Genomic DNA, 16190 nt, shown 5'->3' with positions numbered 1-16190 from the left:
CTTGGCATCACTTAGGTTTGGCAAAAAAAATCATGTTTTGGGTTTAAGTAACTTATGTAACTTCAGTTTTGTATGTTAGTCCAGTAGGTTGCATAAGTTCACTAAGGTATGTTACTTAAAAGAAGTCAATGTTTGTTTGGCGTCACAAAGGACATGAGCAGTGATTTCTTGGGTGAAAGTCCTGTGTTTGTTAGATGTATCCAAGCCAACCTCCTCATTATGTGTGTGAGTAGAAAGGTCTAATAATGAAATGGATGTGTTTAAATTGGAGTTAGGTGTACGTCCTAAACGCGTCCTACAGACGCTTAAGGGGGCCTTGTGCAGTTGTTTTTCTTTGTTTTTGTTTTTTTCAACTTTTAACGTTAACCAAAACTGTTTAAAACTGCCACAGTAACCCCAGAGACAACCCATTTCCATGGAAACATAATTGACAATGCAATTTAGTTATGTGGAAACGTCATTTTGCGGGAGACAAAGCTGCGTATTAGACACCAAGAGACCAAGCATCAGTATCTGACGACCTGGGCATGCAGCTCAGTGTCTGTGCTGTCTCCCTACATTCAGTAGAAGAATCTACTGTCATAATGACTTTGAATATGAAGCTAAAACCTGCATATGGGGTTATGAAAGACTACTCCACTGTACGACATGCTTGTCCACCAGGGAGTCACCTATTTGTACATGTCTTGCTGAGTCTTCTGCATTTCAATGTGATGTTCTAGGTGCCTTTGGTGGCCAGCCGCTGTGAACTTGGAGCACCCACTGTGATCTCTCTCTGACGTGACGCCCACTGGGAGGTCTGAAGCAAACTTCCAAGGCCTTAGCTGTGAAGTCGGTCAGCAGCGGGCTGAGAGAGATGAAGACATGTGCCATGTTTCTGGCAGCTCTGCTGCTGCCCAGCATCCAAGCAGGTGAGTAAAGGACTTTTTTCTTTTATCTTAAATAAAAGGGTGGGTGAAGTGGGTTGAACTGATCAACTGAATTATTCATGTGGGTGTCTTGATAAAAAACAAATCTAATATTTTGTAGCAAATTACACTTAAAGCCATGGTGTCACTTTCAAACATATATTCCATGTTTTTTGTACTCAGTTTTGCTTTGTCATTACAATTTCTATATACTGCTCTCCAGTCAGTTCTATGTTGCCTTTATCACTTTATCCTGTTACATTGTGTTTGACACATCACTGTACATTATTACAGTCAAAAGTCTGCAGTGAAATGTACCCAAATGTAGCGCCTGTAGCATCTGCTCCATGTGTAAACACCAGCAGCTGTCGAGAACTATGATGGATTAGTCCCTGAGACAAAGCACAGCGTGAAATATGATGTTGGGCCAAAGCCCTGTAGCTTTCAGATTGACTGAGCGTACTTATGATGTTCTGTTGGTAACCGATGTGGAATTGCAAATAAATAAATATCAAAGGGTCGGTTTGCCCCAAATGAATAACAAAATTGAGTGAAACAAGGCATTTCCAGCCTAACCTCAAAAGTTTAACGTTAACCTGACGTTACCTCAGCTGTTTTCACTGGATTAACCACGTGTCACAATGCTAACCTCATCTGTTTAACAACATGAACCACACGTTACCACGCTAACGTAACCATTTCACTTTGAACGTGTGTTACAATGTTAAGCTAGACCTTTTCACAACATTAACCATGTGTTACGAAGCGTACCTGGACGTTGAACGTGTCTTACATTGTTTACCTCGACAGCTTCACTTTAAATGTGTGTTACAACGTTAACCTAGACTGTTTCACAACTATCTAACAATCATACCAACAAATACACCGATGGCACAGAATACGGGAGAGATTTGGGTCTTGCCCAAAGACACATGGACATGGACAAGTAGCCAGGGATTCTGAGCATTATAAAGCAGCAAATTATTACTATGTTCAGCAGAGAATGAAGTCACTTTCCCTCTTTGTGTGTTTTCTGAGCTGGCTAGAAACACTACTGCTCTCATACGGCGGTTATATACCACTGATAACGCCGTCCTGACCAACAGCTATGTTACGCAGAAGCGTAGCACCCACCCTCCGGTTCTCGCCCAGGTTATCACTCTAGCTGCCAGCTCAGCTGTCTCCATATTGAGAGCCCAGTGGAAGCAATCTTTCACATTCGTTGAATCTTGAATACAGCACCTTTAACAGAACAACTGTGGAGTTAGCATGACAAGCAGGAACAGCTATGGATGAACGAAGGAAAGAGCCACCGAATGACAAGATTGGACTTCATCCCATTTATGTCTTTCAAGATTGTCCATTTTGGTCATTAGTGACTTGAGTTTCTGCCATAACTTGGCTAAGATACATGTTTGGCAACAGTCCAAGGTTGCCAAGACCAAGGTTGCAGCTGGGTTCATGATCTGCAGGATGACGAGGAGACAGACTTCCATGAAGAGGAATGTGAACCACCATGAATCATAGAATCAGGCAGAACAGCCTCATAGCCATCGACGCCTTGTGAGAATTGTTTTTCTTCCACTGTGATGCACCACACTGGGTAAAATAGCAAATTGTCATACCTGACACAATGTGTCTAAGTGGACCAAGTAATCTGAGCAGAAACTTCTTCAGCAGAAAAAAAGAAATGGCCCGATTTCAATTGGAAGGTGGTCAAGGTACAGTGCAGGAACAAAGCAGCAGTGAGGACTGGAGACAAAACTTTACAACGGGACCGATGTTGTCCGTTTTCTCAGCCATTTCCCAAATGTGAGTGTTGGATTGTCAGTTTCAGAAAGTTTCAGAAATATCCGGACAGTGATTTGCTCTGAAGTTTTAATAAATGACAGTTGCATAATCCCTGTCATCTTTAGAACATTACAAAGCAAACAGCATTAGACTACCAGTACATCAACAAAACTCAGAAAAGCAAATGAGGATGATTTATAATGGATATAGAGACATGCCTCAAAATATGACATTAAGTAGGAAATATGTAAATGGGAATGTGCAAAATGTGTGACAAAAAATATGAACGCTAAGCAGGCTTGAGCTCATTAGCAAATGTGTTGTTAAGATGGATTTGTTTTGTTCAGACAATGTATTCCATCAGTTCATTTCCTCTCCATTTCATGCAAGCATCACCACAAGGTGCTTGCAAAAACACAGCAATGTTCAGACTTCTAATTTCAATTATTCCATTGCTGTCAGCACTGCCTAGATGTATCATAGCCTTCCTTTTGACATTTAAATTCAATTGAATACGTTTTTTCGGAATGTCTGTAACAAAGACAATTTTGCATCACTTTTCTTTCTTTAAGTAGGGCGGGTTGGAGGGAAGGTTAGAAGGGTCAAAGAAACACAGGACTTCCACCCAGGATACTACAGTTTATGTCCCTGGTGAAACCAGGTCAATGTAGTTTTGTTACATAACTTCCTAACTATCGCCAGTTAAAGGCCAGTTAAGAGTTTCCGAAGCCTGACCAACTAGTTTTGTTCGTGAGCATTTTTGTTCCTCTCTGGGCTACTGATATCAAAACAACTGTGACTTTTACCTCTTCAGACAGAAGTGTGAAACATCACATCCTGCTGCACAGGAACTTAGTTTAGACCCTGGTCCCTGCAGTAGTTCTTCTCAAAGGTTCCTAGTTCCTGCGGTCGTAAAAGGCTTTAGATTAACATGGGCATTTGATATCATACAGTATGTAAATAAGAATCACAATAATAATTTAAGAGCATATCTAATAGGGCTGAAAGACCTTAGTAGATAGCATTTGCTAGATTGTTTTAGGTCTCTGTTACTTAAACTTATTCTTATCTCTTTTTTTGTTTTAAGTTTATAATGTTTGTTTTTTATGTGCTGCTTGTGAACCTTTTACGCTGCCATCTTGGCCAGGAGCAACTTGCAAATGAGATTTAAAATCTCAATAGGATCGTTCTGTCGAAATAAAGTTGAAATAAATAAAAAATCTAACCATTTTTAAGTCGTAAGAAATTTGATAAGTAGCCTGTATTCTTAAGTTAATGAGTTAATGAGTTTTCCCTTAATTTTTTTAATTTTTTTTTCAGTCCTTCAACACAAAAAGTTGTAGAGCGGTGTTTTGACTACTCCAGCCTGCACTGTGGGAGCATCCCTGATTGGAATTGCGTGATTGCCTTTCATTCCATCTTACCCTCATGGGCAACTCAGAAAAACGTTTTTTGCAGCTTTATGGCCAGTTAAATTGTCTCTTAATCCTCTTATTCACTCTGATGGAACAATTATTTCAAACATTTTTTAATTACTATCGTAGTGCAGGCGGATTAATAATTATGTTCTTAAGGATTGAGCACCCAGATCAGCTCATTAGAGTTGAGTTGTCTGGTTTGTTAATTCTGTTATTGTTGATGAGTTCCAATATTTCTACTTGTATGCATTTTTTCTTTTGCTCCAATGGCGAAGTGTATCAAACAAACAATATGAAGCCACAGTAGGCTGTTTCTTTCGAGTGAAATTCCAGATGGTGGAATCAGTAAAACAGCTAAACTGTGAGCTCTGGTGTGTTTGGACTGGTCTACCCTGAACAAGCTCACAACATGAACACACCACAGCATAAACAGTGGTGGCTTAAGACAATAAAACATCTGCTCAGTCAGTTATTATCCTTCTCTGTTATGAGAGTTGTGAAGATAACGGGTGTAACGCTTTGAACTCTTTATTCCTCCTGGTTTATTTTTGTGGCATAATTTACCCTATCTCACCTGTGTTGATGGTTTGATGAACCTCAGGCACAGTTCATTGTGTTGTCACATTTAGAAAGGAATTTCAAGCAAAACATTGGAGCAGGTTCAGTAGTTTTACTCACAGCTGTCAAACTCTCCAGGTACTGACAGTCATTGGAGATATATGGCTGACTTCAGACACTCGGAAATGATGAGGAACTGTTTACTGTCTGCTGTTTGTAGCGTTTTACCTTTGGTTTCCTATAGTCTGTGTCAGTCTGTGTCAGTCAATTCTTTTCCAAAATTAATTTTACAGTCAATTGAAAAAGCAGAACACGGTACCATAGACATAAAAGAGACGAGGCAACACAAGTTAAGTGACCACCAATAAATCTGCAGAAACCTTATAAAAGATTACGATGTCACCGTGACATATAAACAGGGGTCCCTCTAGACAATACAGTATTTTCACATAAACAAAATAAAAAAATAAATACCAGCTGTGCTGCCGGGTTAGTCACTGCTGGCGCTCGTAACTCCAGCAGACAGCTATGGCGTTTTCTAAACAATGTTAGTCACATTATTCAAGCGTTGTTTCATAAATGACAATGAAAAAGCAGAAGAGCTTCAAACCATATGTTTCAATCTACATCCACAATCTAGATTTGGATGTGTTATGGTAGCCCTTAACATCTTTGTGTTCTAGCTAAAGCTAATGGCTAGCTTTGGCTAGAACACAAACATGTTAAGGTGCTAACTTCTAATATTATGTGTCCAACAATTTGTGTTGATCACTGTTCTTCTGTCACTTATTTTACATCTTCCTTGTTATTGTAAACGAGTAAGATGAGATTAATGATTTTTACAGTAGTTCGACAAAAAATATTTTAACTGCTTTGATGGTCTTCAGCGGATGGCAAAAAAAAAACTGCTCAAAAAGTTCTTTCAGTTAAGATATGTTTTGTCAAACACTATTTCCAAGATCAAGAATAAAGCTTGACAAAGCTAGAAACTCAGTATGCACGGGAGTATGCAACTTGGACACAATGTTTGTGTCACTAGACTCAGTATGCTAAGATGGATAGCTTATTGATATAATTGAGAAGGGTATGGGGTATAGTGTCTCAGAATCAGAGCAGGGCAGCAGACACTCTGAGTCACCAAGCCAGCTGATTGCACGTCAACACCATCAATCTGTGTTAGCCCTCTGGGAAATCTACTTGACAATTCAGGTCCCTAGCCAGTCAATGCCATTGACGGATCCATTAGGTGGCAGGGAGATCAGGTAACCACCACATACACACCAGAGAGCAATAGATTGAAACTCTATTGGGCAGTCTGGACAGTTACACACAGTGTCTCAGTGCTATGCTGACAATGGCAGACACATAGGTTGATCAGTCACTCTTACTTTTAAGTAAGCAATCCAATAACTCTGTGTGCTATTTTATCCCCATTTAGATAGTAGAGGACCTGAGAAAGTAACAGTAGTTAGTAGATAGTAGACAAGGCATGAAAATGTCAGATCAGCACGTCATTAAAAACCTGAGGTACTAATACTGCTGATTTTATCATCCGTGATATGAATTTACAGATTTATTTCAACATGATTTCAAAGCCATTTTCTATAGATTCCGAGGGACTAGCACAAGCAAGAGTTTTGTCCTGATGCCTATTTAAAAGTGTTTTACTACTTGTCATCCAAACATGTCCAAGTGTTTTGTATTTCAGATTTGTCCTGTAAAAAGGAAAGTTCAACCTGTTAAAAGATATTGTCAGTGCGACAGCAAAGGCCTTAAAGGCTAAAGCGGCTGAAGTACGCTGTAAAAGGTTTCTTTGCTCTAAAAGTAGCTGAATGTGTTCAATCAATTATTTTGAGTCATTCACATTAGAGGTTTGCTACAAGGTTACTTGTTGATACAGTAAAGGCCAAGTAGCGACAAGAGAGAAGGTGATCCATGGCCACATTTTCATTTCTTTTCTTGTATTTTTGTAAAGAGAACCTTGTAGTTTTTTTTAGCCTTTTAATCACTGCTCTTTTTATAACTATCTGCACTGGCCATATTTATCTATGTCAGCTGTCCCATTTGTATTAGTATTGTAAGCAGGCTAAGCAAGGAAGTCCCGACATTTGTCCCCCCAGCAATGTTTGAGGCTTGCGCTGGGGGACCCAAGGTGTTTTTCTAAGCCAGATAGGGGATGCTTCTCCCAATCCTCAACCCCTGCCTCTTCCACAGACGATTTTAGAGATGTATTTAGAGTTTTTTTCAAAATGCTTTTTCATCCACTCAACATTATCCCCAGGGTAAGCAGTTCTCCTCCCACATGCTACTTTTTGCTTCTGCAACCACAAAAGACACAGCCCTTCTGGACTCCCATGCCTTCCTGCTGCTTCAGGAGACCCTGGGCCAACCAAAGCCTGAAGGCCTCCTCCCTCAGTTTACTAGCCTTCTCTTCTTTATTGATGTTTGCTCCCACACCAGGCACCAACATTGAACACAACTCCATGTGCAAGTCCCCAACCCAATGCATTAGAAATTCTTCCGGAAGTCAGACTTAAAGATCCAGTTCATCATGTCTGTGAAGCAGTTTACCCCACCATTTGTTCTAACTCATGACACACTGCCGCAGATCTGATGAGACAACCACAAAGTGTATCACTGATCGTTGGCCTAAGGTGTTTTGGTGCCAATGCACTTGAATACATGAACCACCTTATGCTCAAACATGGTGTTGTTGTCACAGTCACGCTTTCTCACTCTTCTGTCACTCTGTTCCCTCAGTTCACTCCAGCCACTCCCAGCTCCCAGCCCAGCCCCTTCACTCTCACCACACCATCCCTCACTCACCTAATCAGCCTTATTCAGTGCACCTGTCCGCCACGCCCAGCTCATCAGCGCTATCACTCTCACCTGAGCACTCTGCTGCACTCACCAGTATAAATACCCCACTCACTCACTCACTCACTCTTTGCCAGATCGTTCTCTGCATTCATGCCAAACCTTCCAGCGTTATTCCCCAGACTGATTTCCCGTGACCGACCCTGCTTGTTTGGACTTCTCCGCCTTACCTCTGCCCCGGTAAACGACTCAGCCTTCCGTCCCCGACCACGAGATTCCTGCCTTGCCTTTGCCCCAATTAGCCGCCTTAGCCTTCTGTCCCCGACCACGAGTTTAGCGTCCGCTTCCTCTGGTTTCCATCTGCCTGTTTCCCTGACAGCTTGGCACTCTCCTGATAGGAATTCACAACGTGAGTCTGATCCTGCCTGTTTGTCTGCTGTGTATTCCGCTTTCAATAAAGCTCCTGAACATTACTCTGTGTCACGGTCGTACTGCTTTTGGGTCCACACCACACCCGTTACAGTTGATGTAGCCATGACTAGCACAGATTTCCAGTTTTAGGGCAGACCACCCATGCCAATTGACGTCCAAGTTTCTCCATTGTTTCCCTTTGAGCATCAAAGTCCCCTGGCATGACTCATAGTGTCCCTAGGCAGTTTTCTCTCCAGGGCAGCCAGCAACAATTCAGCCTACCCAAAATGCCTATCCCTGAGGGTAGTGGTGCCACTGGGCGGCAGCTAAATGTAGTTCTTTCAGGCTGTGCACGATTGCATGACTCAAGGCCCAGCCAAACAAGCTCCCATCCATATTCTGATTCCATTTTCTTGATTGGAATGAGGAGCTGAAGCTGGCTCTTCCCATGGGACCAAATTGCTTTGGGAGACCATATAAAAAGTTATTGTGCCTGAAAACTCCCAGGGTCATGCAAACCCTAATAAGTTGACTATTCTCGGAGGGGAGATTAGTCAGAATTAAGAATGCATGTAGTTTGTGCAACGTGATGTGTGCCACATCAAAAGGCAAAAGTGTAAATAACACACTCAAAGGATGGATGAAAAGCCTGCTGTCATAGTGTCCAACTACCTGTATCATGCTGCCTCCTTAAAATGGAGATTACGGCAACTACTTCAAGGGAAACATTTTAGGCATTTAGAGTGGAGATGTGTCTTTGATGGAACTGCTAACAACTCAGACATCTGCAAAGTGACAGGGGTTCCTTACTTTTCACTTATTTTATATGACGTCATATGACGAGGCAAGCCAAAAATGTTGGGAACCACTGTTTTAAACCTCCTAACAATGTATTTGCCTATCATGTGTATTTTTATGTAGTCTTGATCTCAAAAGTAACCAGCAACTAAAGCTGTAAAATGTATGTTGTTGGTTAAAAAGTACATTATTACTCTTTGAAATGTAGTGGATAGAAGTATAATTGTATTTACCTCTGATGAGTTTTATGTGTCTTTAGAAGTTAAATGTTTGTGTATTTTGTGTCTCCTCCAGTGTGTCCGGACAAGGAGCCAGGACTGCAGCCATGGATGCCGGGACACAGTGAAGACCACCGTGTTACAATCGGTTATGGCAGGAAGGTCCTCCTCACAACTTCAGCTACGGTCCACTCCATTGAGATTCTCAATGGAGGTAAGCTCGACAATTCCTTCTCATGTTTATCCTTCTTTAAAGTCACAGGTAAAGTTAGAGATGTGACATATTTCTGAGTGAAACAGAATGTCTGGATGTGATATTGTTTTTGGGGGATTTAAATAAAATCCTTGAATTGAACAGGTTGCTTGAATGTGAGCTTAGCTTAACTATAGCTTTATACGGAGTGATAGCGATATTGTGCTGTAGAAAAGCCAGTTGGCAACCTCTCAGGCAGTTCTTTAAAATAGTGAACTCAATGCTGAATCGTCCTAAGCCTGCATTCTCTCTAATGTCCATCAGGGGGCGACTCCTCTGGTTGTATAGAAGTCTATGAGAAAAAGACTATTCTTCTCTCTTGATTTATTCCCTCAGTAAACATTGTAAACATGAGTTTATGGTCTTGTTTGTAGTTGTCTTAAATACAGCATGATGTTCATTTATTAAATTATGGTCCCCCTTAGAGTCAAATAGCAGGGTATGCTTTAGGGCGGGGCTACCTCGCGATTGACTGGTTGCTACCACAGCGGTTTCAAGGCTGGGTGTTGTCCGGGGTTTCTTCTTACAGTTTACATTTTGGGCGCCTACAAATATTCAGCGTTTGGTTGTATTTCTCTACACTCTCCTGTCACTTCTGTTTGCAAAAAACAAGATGGCGGTGACCAAGAACCTAGATGGCGACAGCAATATTTTTGAACTCGAGGCTTAAAACAAGTATTCAACAAATGAATGGGCTACGTCGTGGTGACTCCGTCCACTTGTAAACAGTCTGTTAGAGATTTCCACCCACATTGTTTGATCAGGAGGAGGAGGGTAAGGACAAAATGAATAAATTAGACATAAATCACATTCTTCTGGAAGCAAAACAAAGTTGTTCCTCCTTCCATGATATTGCAATCCTTGCTTTGACCAAGAAGATGATGGTCAAGTGTTGTTCTGTAAAATGAAGCTAGCCAGTCACCCTAAATCACATTTGATTGGATGCAATTAAGTGTATTTCTCTGAGTTCAAGATGAGTCAGAAATACTGTAACATTTTAGAAGTAAGGAAATTAAAGTGATTTTAATATTAAAACAATCAAGCATTAAAGATAAGTGAACCGTTAACAACTGTCAGTAACTGCTCAACAGAGTATTCAGTAAAGACAGAGCACAGAAGTCACACTCACATCAGATGATGGTCAGCTGTTGTATTCATGCTTGGTATCATTGGCTCATTGGTTCATCAGTTGTTTGGCCAACAGCTCATTAGTAACATCCAAACCTACTCATTGGAGAGAACCAGGCTGCCTTAACAGTCAGTTCACACTATAACTCTGCTGATATCTACAAGCCAACAGTACTAACTGCTGCAACAGCCTCCACCAGCCCAGCCTCTTCTTCACTAATCACTAATGAAACACGGAATTCCTTAGTTTTTGAAATTAAAGTGATTTTAAAATGAAGGTATTTTTTCATGCTCAAGGGCTCCAGGCCTCAACAGACTAGTTTAGGGGTCTCTGGCTAGCTTACCAAAAACAATGATTTAAATTATTTTGTATTTGTTGTGTTTTTCTGGGTAAATTGGGGATATTTCAAAGCAATATTGCTTAGTACTGTTTAATATCGTTGACTTGCTAGGATCTAATGTCCACAGCTATTTCTGATTGTAAACCATTACAGTATGTTTTAAAGGGCATTAGCGCTACAAGCAGATGCCTAAAATGCTCTGATTATTTATTTTAACTGAAGAAACATTTTCTACTGATACAGGCTCTGACTGAATTATATTTCAAAGCCAAATAATGTTAATTCAAGCTGCATTCCCTGATTTGGTCTGTTCTTGATGTATTTTGGGAAGCCTTTTGTAACACCTTGGCCAGGGACTACAAATTAAAAATAACCTTTTTTGTTTTCTTTTTTCTTTATTAATTTCCCTTCTCAAAAAACTAAACTAAATGAATACATTCAATTTTGTTATATACAATGTACTAAAGCACAAACAGAGTAACATTATTTAAGACAAGAATGTGTTGAAAGCAGGGCCTCTGCCAGTCAGAGAAAAGCAGCAGACATAGGAGATGATGTTTAAGGTTATACAGATACTCATCACTTCACTGCTGAACTGGACTCATTGAACTGCAGACCTGGTAACGCAGGTGGCTGGTCAGCTACATCTGTTCTGTGTCTGTGTGGACAAACTGAGCCCAGGGCCTAAAATGGTAAGACAGGTCTGAGGGCACTGGGGCATGAATGACCTGCCAGGAGGCTTCATCGCCACCACCTCTCCACCCTCTCTCTCCCCTTTAGGAAAGCTGGTGATTGCTGACACCAACCGGGCCATACTGCTACGAACAAAACACATTCTGATTGGGAACAAGGGGGAACTGCACATTGGAAGCTCAGCCTGTCCTTATAAAGGCAACCTCACCATCTCCCTTTTTGGAAGGTACCAAGAAAACCAACACAGTCTGAGTTTGGGAAATTGTCACATAATGAAATCTATTGGTTTTGTGTTCGTGAACACGGATTGTCCGGATTTTTCTTGTCATTAGTAACAACCTTTCTTTCTGGACGACATGACTTTAAAAATTAAACTACTACTACTACTTCTACTAGTACTAATACTACTACAACTGCTACTACCCCTACTATCCCTACTACCCCTATTACTACTACTACTATTCCCACAAATACTACTACTACTACTCCCACAACTACTAATACTACTACAACTTCTACTACCACTACTACTTCTACCACTATTTCTACTACTTCTACTACTATGACTACTAATACTACCCCCACTGCTGCTACTACTACTACTACTACTGTTACTGCTACTCTTACTACAACTACTGCTACTACTACCACTTCTACTACTACCACTACTACTTCTACTACTGCTACGACGACTGCTGCTACTACTTGTGCTACTGCTACTACTACTTATACTACTACTAATATCCTATTAACTAAAGACAAATCTAATCAATAAATGTTCTTCTGTTGGTCTAATATTCACTTCAGAGTATTGAGAACAACATTACATCATTTTCATTGTTGGGGATCCTTGATTCCCAATCAGATCAGCCCATTTATTATCCATACCATTTAAATGTAGCAGATTATCAGCTAATCATTCTGTGAACTCAAAGGTAGTTTTAAGATTAGTAATGCTGAATGCAACCATGTAATGTTACTTAAATGTCTTTCACAGATTTTTGTCCTTGGCAACTATCATGCTTTTCTCAAATGATGTACAGATGTTTAGGTCCCTATTATGAAATAGTTTTACGAATAGAGCTTAATGCTGCTGTAAATGGGAAAAGAATGCCCCCCCCCATAGGTCTGGGTTGGGCCCTGAATGTTGAACTTCTCACTCCGCTCCTGCTCAGCTGTACTTTGGGTTAAGTGTAATGAGGAAAAGTTACCATGCTATCATGCTAAATTTAGATGTTGAACATGATAAAGATCACCATGTTAGCATGTTTACTTTAGCATTTAGCTCAAAGCGTTGCTGTGGTTAAATGCTACCTCAGTGGACTGCTAGCATAGCTGTAGACTTTGAGTCGTATCGAAGACACAAATATGGTGAAGAGTGATGTCACCATTAAGGTCTTGAACAGGAAGACTGAAGCATATCCTTTCCTCAAATGTAATTTAGAAAGAAAACTTACATTATTATAATGTTTCTTATTCCCCCATGCTGTTCTCAGATTGGATGACAGTGACAATGAACACAGCTACTTTGGGAGGAAATACTTGGGCGTGGGGACAGGAGGGACACTAGAAATCCACGGAGAAAAGAAGCTGTCATGGACCTTCCTCAACAAGACCCTCCACCCCGGAGAGAGCAACCAGAACAACTACCTGTTCCAGAGAAGCTGGGGGAGCCGAGGCATCATTATCCACGTCATTGACCCCAAGACCGGAGAGGTGCTGCACAATGACAGGTAAGGACCCCCCAAAGCAGAGGCTGCGTCTCGGCTGTTGAACGATCATGAGACTCTTAATTAGAGCAGAAAAGCTGTGTTGGCTGACATATAATAAGATGTCTAACCACAAGGTTGTAGTGAAAGAGACAAATGTGCATCTAATGGCTCTGGCTTTGTTTCATGCATGGATATTAAAAGTAGAAATTGATGTCATTCTTAATATCCTTTCATGCTTAATTAGCCCACACATTTTTTATTACAAATGAAGGTCAGCTACACTGATGTACTGCATTTATTGTGGTATATGCAAGATTGTAATTTTTAGAGGATGAATCAAGGCATTGAACTGCATCCAATCCCCTTCTAATTTACTGTCATCTGACTTTGTGTGATTAAAGTTGACAGCTACAAAATGCACTAAGTTAACCACAGCACAGTTAATATGCAGACAGAGTCACCGCTAAATAATTAAGCAATGATTATAAATGACATAATCGTAATAGACAGCAGATATTGCTATGAAGTGGGATAGTGTTTTACTAATGGATGCCATGGTCGTTCTACTTATATGTGATCTTTGTGATTTGCGGCTGTGCTCAATACTGGTTCTTTTAGCTTCCATATTTCATGCAGGTACACTCCCTGATTTTTCCTTTAAATTTATTATTAATGTATTTTTATAAATGAAAGAATGAATAGCAGGTGTTTGGAGTTTAATCAGAAATGCTCCTTTAGTCTCCAAGCCTCTGAGTGGGTGGGCTGGTTAAGGTTGTCAAAGATAAATAATTCTCAAAGCACCTCCAAACCGTGAAGACCCCCTAACTGTGCTGCCAAGCAAATAGTGTATCGTGTTTAAATTTTCATATTTAAATGAGCTAATATGCAGACATTTGACACACCTTTCTATGGAAACAAGCCAACAGTCCAATTCACAAATATCAGCGCTAATATCCAGTCACAGTTAGAGTGAAAAATATTAGTGTCTTTAGAGAGTTGGCGGTAACTGAAGCACATTTATAAGGGCTGCCCGCTCCTTTATTTGGATCAACAAAAATAAAGCTCTGTGTGCTCTTATGTGTCATCTTTGAAAGTACAAAAATGTTTGTACTTTCAAATTTTGAATTTAAATAAAAAAAAATTCTTCCACTTCACACCTTTCCCATGTCCTGGGCTTACATGTTTCCCTGAGGTTTGGATGGAAGTGGCTCTCACCCTCATCACCGACGCATTGAACTCACACACATTTATATGGATGATTGCACTCAACTGCAAAACTTCATGGTTGTGTTTCTACTGAAATATTATTAGCCTAATATCTTTGACGCTCAATTCATGGTGCTATCAGTGGCCGCAGTCCCTTCTGTGTGTTCACCCCTCAGTGTGTTAGCTAAATGAGCTAATGGTGCACATTATCTTTCTTTAATGTGGTACCTTTATTTCTTAATCTGATAATATTCACATCTGCATTGTGGCCGTACCCGAAGTCATTTTTTTATTTGAGTTTGTGCGTTTTGTGCCTGAAAAGTTTCCCTAATGCAATGTGGAAATTTTGCCTGGTTTAATTAAAGTGTTTGGGTCTTTAAAGAATTATGTGATGAAGAGCACAGTAATACATTATTGTATTATACTTTGATTGATTCTCACACACAACATCGGTCTGTTTGTGTTGTCAAAGGCTGCAGATAAGTGTTTCTATCCTTGTTCTGGGAAGCCCCTGATTCAGATGCACATTGCTGCAAGATAAACTGTGCAGAGAAACCTCTACAGCAATGTACGGCTCTGTTATTACAAGTAGGAGGGAGGCTTTCTGACCCACATATCACTGGTCTTGGCAGAAAACCCAATGATGAATTTCTTAAGATATAAGAATTACGACATCATAAATGTCGGAGATTGATAGAGTACCTAGGACTGTTTCTGACCCGTCTTTGTTTTAGGATGAATGGACGACACAATGATGATTTTGTCCCCTTTTAACCTCCTTTCACTCCCACAGGTTTGACACATACCGTAGTAAGGATGAGAGTCGTCGCCTTGCAAAGTATGTGGATGGTGTGGAGGCTGGGCTCATACTGGCCATGGTGGTCAATGATGAGGGCTCCAACAACTTGGAGGACTTGGCCAAGAAGAGCCTCTCCAGGCTGGGCAGCCAGCACATCAGCACTCTGGGATTTCGGTGAGCTCCGGAAATATTGATTTTGAAATATCATGACATTACATTCTGATGGAAACTGTCATCAACAAAGACAAAACTAATGCTCATAATACAAAAATGGATTTATAGATCAATCAATAAGAAACAATTTGTTAGTTACACGATGCTGATCAATATTATAAGCTCAGCATCTCTGCTCAGTTCTTAATTAAGTTATTCATGTATTATTGAGGTCACACCAGACCATCTGCCAAGCAGCCAAGATGTAGACATATGTGGGGCCCACAGTAATGTTGGACATGATAGTGGTAGCTGGACATGGACACCCCCATATTCTGATGTATTTATTATTTTTGCTTTTGTTTGCTGATTGATTTGTTGGTCATCACCTGGCATGTGTTCACCTGCATGGCAACTAGTGATTAATGGGTTAATGTTGGGTTGCGGTGAGTGGGGCTCATGCTGGCGCTTCGGGCAGCTTGGGGGGTCCTTCGGGTGAGAAGAGAGAGCAACGTAACGCTTGCGTCAGTTGACCAAAGCCACCTGCAGGGTGCAGTCAGCGCTGAAGTGAATGTGTTTCTGTACTTTCAGTAAAACTATTATTTAAAAACTTATGCACGCCTGGAAGTCCCTTTTTGTCCGAGTGTGCAACACATACAAAATAAACAAGAGATGATACGCTCACAAAGCTTGTTAATGGGTATAATTCAATGTGTGCATGTGCATTGTTAGAGGCGTAATATTTCAAATTACACACCAGCAGCTGTCTGAGAAGACTTGTACGATCTGACCAACTGCTGACATTACACCTCCGTGTCCACAGAATAACAATGGTGAGGTCGGCGTCATGCACATCAGGCATAGGCGATGTGTGTTTTATTAAGGTGTAATGTAAAAATGTCAGCATGATCCCTGTGCCACAAACCCAAAGCTACACTATGCCCTATGCACACATACACACAACACTACAACACTCTGTGTGTGTG

At 40.7% G+C, this 16190-nt stretch overlaps 1 protein-coding gene across 2 annotated transcripts in view; it reads left to right on the top strand.

Moving 5' to 3' along the window:
* The first annotated feature begins 757 nt into the window (after positions 1 to 757).
* The window catches only part of cemip (cell migration inducing hyaluronidase 1), an 85656-nt gene continuing 70223 nt past the window's right edge, over positions 758 to 16190 (top strand). Inside the window, exons 1-5 of one of the 2 annotated variants that reach the window (XM_054618155.1) lie at positions 758 to 911; positions 8996 to 9133; positions 11422 to 11560; positions 12831 to 13067; positions 15046 to 15225. In XM_054618155.1, the coding sequence (XP_054474130.1) occupies positions 857 to 911; positions 8996 to 9133; positions 11422 to 11560; positions 12831 to 13067; positions 15046 to 15225 (749 nt within the window). In that variant the 5' untranslated portion in view covers positions 758 to 856. Of the gene's footprint in view, positions 912 to 7634; positions 7902 to 8995; positions 9134 to 11421; positions 11561 to 12830; positions 13068 to 15045; positions 15226 to 16190 lie in introns of those variants that run through there. The other variant, XM_054618148.1, reaches the window with a different exon arrangement.

Source organism: Anoplopoma fimbria, chromosome 2, assembly GCF_027596085.1.
Source record: "Anoplopoma fimbria isolate UVic2021 breed Golden Eagle Sablefish chromosome 2, Afim_UVic_2022, whole genome shotgun sequence".
Lineage (NCBI taxonomy): Eukaryota > Metazoa > Chordata > Actinopteri > Perciformes > Anoplopomatidae > Anoplopoma > Anoplopoma fimbria.
Note: the sequence above shows the minus strand (reverse complement) of the source record. Positions and strands in the feature narration are given on the sequence as shown.